A 7,437-nucleotide genomic window follows, 5' to 3' on the forward strand; every position below is an offset into this window, starting at 1 on the left:
CAAAGCTTGTGGAATGATCACTTCAAGAGCTGAGTTAAGGAATGTGGTGTCACAAGCATCTACTTAACCTGATGTGTCACAACGTTCATCCTCCTCCCCCGCTTTTGTTTTTTTTTCTTTTAAGATTTATTTTTATTGGAAAGGCAGATCAGATTAATGGAGAGGAAAGACAGAGAAAGATCCATTGGTTCACTTCCCAAATGGCTGCAACAGCCAGAGCTAAGCTAATCCAAAACCAGAAGCCAGGAGCTTCCGCTGGGTCTCCCACATAGCTGCAGGGTCCCAAAGCTTTGGGCCATCCTCTACTGCTTTCCCAGGCCATATGCAGAAAGTTGGATGGGAATTGGAACAGGGATTCCAGCACTTGCAAGGTGAAGATTGAGCCCATTGATCACCTTGTATCTTTTTGTTGTTGTTAAATGGGAAAGCAAGTACTTGCTTTACCATAGTGACAAAGGAGTTTTAGAAATCAAAGAGATTCAAAGTTTCATAACTTTGAAAAATCAACTATCTTTCAATTAAAAACTAATCAAGTAGATCTAGTGTACACAAGCAAATTAACAACATCTAAGTACACAAAAATAAAAGTTTAAGTTGCCAATTTTCAAGTAATTTTTATATCAGAATACTATTTGCTAACTGGGTTTTGGTCTGTAATAGCTTTTCCTTGTAGTGTTCCTTATATATCATTTCTCATTTGTGTTTACAATAACTAAGACCTATGTTTTGTGATAATGAATGCATGAGGCCTGTCATTCTACAGGAGCTTGAGATCTAAGAGGGTTCCCAGATAGTATTCACTGATTCCAAAGAACCCACACAGAAGTCCAACTGGGACAGACATGGATTTATTGTACTTAGAGGAGTGATTGGAGACACATGGTTGGTCAGTAACCATACCACCTTGTCAGAATGCATGGCATGAAATAGCAAGCAGTAAGCATCAAGCACTGTTGGTAACCATGGTCCAAACAACTGTGTGTTTCCTTACAAAAACATGGCTGTGAACTCAAGGACACAAGCTACAGCTGCAGTCAGCTAACAATTCACACTTTGTCTTTTTTTTTTTTAAGATTTATTTATTTTTATTACAAATCTGATATACAGAGAGGAGGAGAAACAGAGAGGAAAATCTTCCGTCCGATGATTCACTCCCCAAGTGAGAGCAACGGTCAGTGCTGTGCTGATCCGGACCCAGAAGCCAGGAACTTCCTCCAGGTCTCCCACACGGGTGCAGGATCCCAAAGCATTGGGCCGTCCTCGACTGCTTTCCCAGGCCAGAAGCAGGGAGCTGGATGGGAAGTGGAGCTGCCGGGATTAGAACCGGCACCCATATGGGATCCTGGCGTGTTCAAGGCGAGGACTTAAGCTGCTAGGTCATGCTGCCAGGCCCAACAATTCACACTTTCTAGCATATTCTCCCCAAGACATTTGTCCTAGAGGAATGGGGAGAGTCTCAGAGATCACCACACCCAGCATAGAGTACTATTTCTCATGGGGGAAAGGAAGCTGTTGCGGAAAAAAAAAATAAGTCCCAAAGAAGAAGTGGGGTCACTGGCCTGAATAAGCAAGTTGCAGATTTCAAGTCATTTGCTCAATGTGTCAGGAAGGCGAGTTAAAGACAGTGAGATGAACACCAGAGAGATTTTCGCTGTCTTTAGTAAGAATACTTGGCCAATATGGTGGTAACGAGCAGAAAAAACACCGAAAGTAATCTTGAAGGACAGGTTAACATATCTGCTCTAGGGACAATGCAGAGCAGGCCAGTCGGCTGGGGTCCTAGGTCAGGTTGTTGGCAGGGACTCAGGCGGCTGACAGGAAGAGAGAATTGGTGGGTGGAAAAAGAAAGCAAAGCAAAAACAAAACCAAGCTTCACATGTATGTGTTTTAGTCTGCAGGGACTATGTGTTGTTCTTTTGTTTCTCTCCCATCACCCCAGATTTGGGCTATGGCTCCAGGGCCACCTACTGATGACTGCTTCTGCTGTCTTTCCTTAGGGCTTCTGACAAGCTATTCCTCCTGGACCAGTGCCAGAAGTACCGGCGCTGCAAGCAGTGCCAAAGGCGCACCTCCAACGTGGGCGAGAGCAACCTGTGGCCCTTGAACAAGTTCCTGTATGGTTCCCGGTTGCTGGTGTAAAACTCAGAATTGGGACCTGTTTCCTGGGGGAAAGTTTTTTCTTTTACATGTTTGGTGTGATTGTGAAACTGCATATTTGTACCTCAGAGGAAAAAAAATATTGTTTGAGTTTGCTGCTTTCAATGGCTTGCTTTGTCACCCCTTGCTGAATTCACATTGGCAGATTTTTCCTTCTTGCCTCCATCCCATCCCTACTTATTCTCTAACCTTGACCCTGATGGAGGCAAAGGTATCTGAATGGACTCTAGAACCAGAACCTACTGTCACAGGGACTTTGAATGGAACCTGGCTTCATTCTGACTTCAAGGGTGCTGCAGCCATAGCCCTGTTACTCCTTTTGTGTGTTGTGTAGGCAAAATCATCCGTTTTCATCCAAATGATAATGTCATAATAAATACATTGTAAGGGCTTGAGTATGAATGGCAATTCATGATGTTAAATTTTACCCCCTTTCCCATCAGGTGTGGTCCAGACGTTTGTTTATCTTAGGACAGTCAGAACCATGCTTCTAACCCTTGATGTACCTGGACTCTGTTGGGGTAGTGGGGGATTAACCTTTCTCTCAGTGACCTCACGATCAGCCATTACACTGTCCAGCCATTTTTTTACCACCTGATGGTACACTTACTGTACCCTGTGTGCTGCCCTTGGCAGTGTAACCTCTCATTTCACCTGCTCTGTTAGAGTTAGACCTGCTCCGTTCGAGGAAGACCTGTCTGCCTGAAAAAACACTGATTTCCCTTTAAGCTACAGGTGTTCTCACCCAAAAGCCTTCTTCATTCACCTTCATTCATTTTCATTTTATATGTCTTGCATTTTATACCTTCATTTCATTTTCATTTTATATGCCTTGCAGCTGCCCTGTTCTACCACCTCAGATAAAAGAAAGACTAATCTAGATTTCTGAAATACAAAAGCGAGAAGGGAAGTGCTTTACTTGTTGGGAAGGGAAGTAGATTACTTGTTGAAGGAAAGTAGATTACTTGTTGGCTGCCCACATCTTTCCCTCAGAAAATGAGGGAAGTAAAAGATACTCCAAAATGTTCGTGGGAGTCTGAAATGAAAAGATAAGCTTATTCTGAGTGCAAAAATTGTTTTGAAATTGAAGCATATGAAAGTTTTTCAAAAAGTTTGTGGATAAATTCATATTATGAGGAAACTATGGTAGATATAAAAATCTGGGGGGGTACGTATTTTTGTTAAACAGGGCATTGCTAATGTTTTTCTATGGAAAGCAGCACTCGTGGTATTGATTGGACTTGTTTGAAACCTCTTCCTTAACCTTCCTACATTGCTGCTTCCTGTCACTTCTTCCCGGATCACTTCCTGGAGGTCTAATCCTCATCAACCAACTGTAATAATGATAACCTCTGCTGGGACCAACTGACTTGCCCAGATCCAGACATGCTGTACTGTTAGAGCATTTATCAATCTCTAAAATACATGAAATAACCATAACACTGTTGTATGAACAGTTATTAAACCATAGACTCCCTTGTTAAAGAGAGAAAGATTTGGGGCATTTTTGATATGTGCAGGTGAAGAGAATCATAAGAATGACCTTGTATTTTGTTACACTGATAGTAGTACTGACTCCTACTGAATGCCAAGCACTAAGCTCACTGTTGCTGACATGTACCTTCCTCCTGCCTTCAGAGTGTTTTCTGTCTCATACAGAAATGAGATGTGCCTGGAAAATCTAGTGTAAACCAGGGAAAATTTAACAGATTTTTACACTGTTTTTTAAAAAGATTTATTTATTTTATTGGAAAGGCAGATATACAGAGAGAAGGAGATACAGAGAAAAAGATCCTGTATCCATTGGTTCACTCCTCAAGTGGCCACAACACCTGGAGCCAAGCCGATCCAAAGACTAGAACAAGGAACGTCTTCCCTGTTCCATGCAGGTGCAGGGTCCCAAGGCACTGGGCTATCGTCTACTGCTTTCCCAGGCCACAAGTAGGGAGCTAAATGGGAAGTGGAACAGATAGGATATGAACTAGTGCCCACATCAAATCTGAGCTGATGCCAGGTGAGGATTTAGCCACTAGGCTACTGCATAGGTCCTATACACTGGGTTTTATGGAAGAGCAACTGTAGTCATTTTAATCCTCCGTGAAGAGGGAAAAATTTCATAGATGAAGCCTAGGCTTAACCCCAAAAAGGGTCAAAAGGCTAAAAATGTACTGTTTCTTGGTTAAAAGACAAAGGTTATCAACGTGAGTTGCTAAAACAGAAGACAAATGTGTGATTTCCAACAGATTAAAACCTGAAAGAAATGGATAAAAGATACCTTAATCCGGTTCAATGGCTGGGAACTTCCTTAGCCTATCCTGGTTTCAGTCTTCTAAATTCCCTTCAGTCTTTTCCAGACACCCCATTCCACCACCCCATTCCACCTGTGGGTCCCTCGTAAGTCCTCTATTGCTTCTCCCTTTGGCAACAGGTTCTTGCCAGCCTTGCCCATGGTGATGCCTGGGGTTGGGGGGATGGGCCCCACTTCCTTGTTCGCTCATTGGCTCTTAGCTGGGGTGGGTAGTGCTTGCGTCGTCCTGCCGGCTATAAAGGGAGCGCTTGTGACGCAGAGCGCTGCGGCGCGGGTATTGGCTCCCTGGACGCTCTGCACGAGCTGCCTGGCCACGGTGGAGTCTAGTGTCTCGCCCCAGGACGATCATTGTCATTCCAGGACGTGCTGCTGCTGCCGCGTGTGTCGCCGCCACGGGCCTGGCTGTATGGTTAGGCCACGTTCGTTCATGAGGATCCCTTCCTGTGGTGGTCTCGGTCACTCATTGATGGAGTTTCTGAAGGGCCCTGGAGATTACTGCCAAGCACAGCACGGCCTTCATGAGGACAAGTGAACTTGGGGAAGGCATTCCCACACCACCAGGACGTCCCCATTGGATAACCCCAACACGGCCTTCTTGACTTGAGAGAAGCAGCAGGTTTGACAAGAGTTCTGAGCCGGATGGGGTAAACTTCCCGGTTAGCAGCGAGTCCCGGACCTGCTGCGGCCCCTCAGGCAGTTCTTCTGTTGTCTGCCACCTTCATCTTTGAAGCGCTGAGACTTTCAAGTGGGGGATACAGAAGTGGGGGCTTGAGTTTGCGGACATCCTTTTGGTCTTCAAAAACTATTTTACTTTCTCTGTGTTCGTATTGAGCGTTAACATGCCTCCGATGAACCGCCCAGCTCCTGTGGAAATCACATACAGGAACATGAGATTTCTGATTACGCACAGCCCAACCACTGCAACCTTAACCAGATTTCTAGAGGAGCTTAAGAAATACAGAGTGACCACAATAGTAAGAGTGTGCCAAGCGACTTACGACACTGCTCTTGTGGAGAAGGAGGGCATCCAGGTTGTGGACTGGCCTTTTGACGATGGCTCGTCACCTTCCAAACAGATTGTTGATGATTGGGTAAGACTTGTAAGCGTTAAATTCCGTGAAGAACCTGGTTGTTGTATCGCCGTTCACTGTGTTGCAGGTCTTGGCAGAACCCCAGTGCTGATTGCCCTAGCGTTAATCGAAAGTGGAATGAAAAATGAAGATGCAGTGCAGTTGATTCGACAAAAGCGACGTGGAGCTTTTAACAGTAAGCAACTTTTGTATTTGGAGAAATACCATTCTAAAATGCGGCTGCGCTTTAAAGACTCCAATGGCCACAGAAACAACTGTTGCATTCAATAAAACTTGGCTGCATGATGCTATTGCTTGTAGGTAGAACTCGAGATGGGACCTATTTTATCGCATCTTTTAGGCAACATCTTAGTAAGTCTAATGGAGCTTCCACAGGCATATTGGAAAACCACAAGCTTAACAGAATCACAACCTCTGTTTTGCTTAGTATTATCCTATGCCAAAAAGAATATATATGCATATATAAAGTTTAGTGAAATTAGATGCCAAGAGACCTAGGTACCTATGTGTACATTTTCAATATCATACAGAATTAAAATTCCAGGAACTGTGAACTTTGCTACAGGCCTTATATCATTTATTTCTGAAGTCATTTCAAGCATTGTGTATAGAGTTTGTATGGGTATTTGCCTGCTTCGTTTATGTTCACTATCCCACATGTGTACTGGTTTGTGCAATGACCAATGTGGTTGTGTTCTCACCAAGTCTTCTGTTAATTGCTGAGTCTTTCTATAATCCAATGTGGTATTATTAGAAAAATTCCTATTTTGAAAAATTAACTGCTGGTTAAAAGTTCATGCAAAATTCACACTGAAGAAGAAGAACATGGGTTTGATGTCATCAGACAAAAAGGTCTTACAGTAAGTGCTTTTATTTGGGGGTGTAACTTAGAAGTGTGCCACAGTGAAAGGAAACTATGAAATTGTAATAGCAAAACACTGCTGTCTTATATGGAATATAAAATAGACCCTTAAATTTTCTTGAGCATTTTCTTGAAAGGTAGAGATGTGTTATCTTTTAGCTAAAACAATTTTAGATAAAAATTTTGAAGATCTTGCAATTTTTCTTACCCATAAGAAGTTGCAAATCATTTTTGCATGAAGTGTGATATTTTCCCGCTAAATATAATGTGTTTTAAAGTACAAGTTTTACATTTTTTTGTGAGATGCAATGCATCTTTTCTTTCATTAACCATGCTGTTAATACTGTATCTAAGAACTTTCCTCAATCCAAATCACAGACTCCTGATGCATTTTCTTCTAGAAGTTTTATAGCTTTAGATCCATTTAGAGACTTTTTTGGGTAAAATGTAAGGTATCTGTGTTCTTTGTTTTAAAAAATGGATACAGTTGTCATAGCTCATAGCGCTATTTCTTTAAAAGGCTATCTTTTCCCTCATCGAATTGTCTTGGTTGCTTTGATGAAAAAAAAGAAACATTTTGCCATATTTTTAAGGACTGACTTATAAAAAAATATTTTTATTGGAAAGTCAGATATACAGACAGAGGGGAGACAGAGAAGATCAGTTTGCTGATTCACTCCCCAAGTGGCTGCAATGGCTGGAGCTGAGCGGATCCGAAGACAGGAGCCTCTTCCAGGTCTCCCACGTGGGTGCAGGGTCCCAAGGCTTTGGGTTATCCTTGATTGCTTTCCCAGGCCACAAGCAAGGACCTGGATGGGAAGCAGGACCACTGGGACACAAACTGGAGCCCATATGGGATCCTGGTGCATTCAAGGCAAGGACTTCAGCCACTAGGCTACTGCGCCTGGCCCAATTTGTGAACTTTCAAATTTAATTTTTTAAAAAGATTCATTTTTATTGGAAAGATTTACATAGAGAAGGAGAGACAGAGAGAAAGCTCTTCCAGTCTCTGGTTCACT

The 7,437-nt window shown here is 42.9% G+C and overlaps 2 protein-coding genes across 2 annotated transcripts in view; both read left to right on the forward strand.

Annotated features, from left to right (window-relative positions):
• The window catches only part of CCDC81 (coiled-coil domain containing 81), a 40,485-nt gene extending 38,307 nt beyond the window's left edge, over positions 1-2,178 (forward strand). Inside the window, exon 15 of the mRNA XM_058663705.1 lies at positions 1,998-2,178. Within this exon, the coding sequence (XP_058519688.1) occupies positions 1,998-2,139 (142 nt within the window). The 3' untranslated portion in view covers positions 2,140-2,178. The remainder of the gene's footprint in view (positions 1-1,997) is intronic.
• Positions 2,179-5,143: 2,965 nt separating this feature from the next.
• On the forward strand, positions 5,144-6,095 carry LOC101518952 (protein tyrosine phosphatase type IVA 1-like). The gene has a single exon (XM_004589823.3). It carries the CDS (start codon positions 5,305-5,307, stop codon positions 5,824-5,826), a length of 522 nt encoding a protein of 173 aa, XP_004589880.2. The 5' UTR covers positions 5,144-5,304; the 3' UTR covers positions 5,827-6,095.
• Positions 6,096-7,437: the final 1,342 nt, after the last annotated feature.

This window comes from Ochotona princeps, chromosome 4 (assembly GCF_030435755.1).
Source record: "Ochotona princeps isolate mOchPri1 chromosome 4, mOchPri1.hap1, whole genome shotgun sequence".
Taxonomy (NCBI): Eukaryota; Metazoa; Chordata; class Mammalia; order Lagomorpha; family Ochotonidae; genus Ochotona; species Ochotona princeps.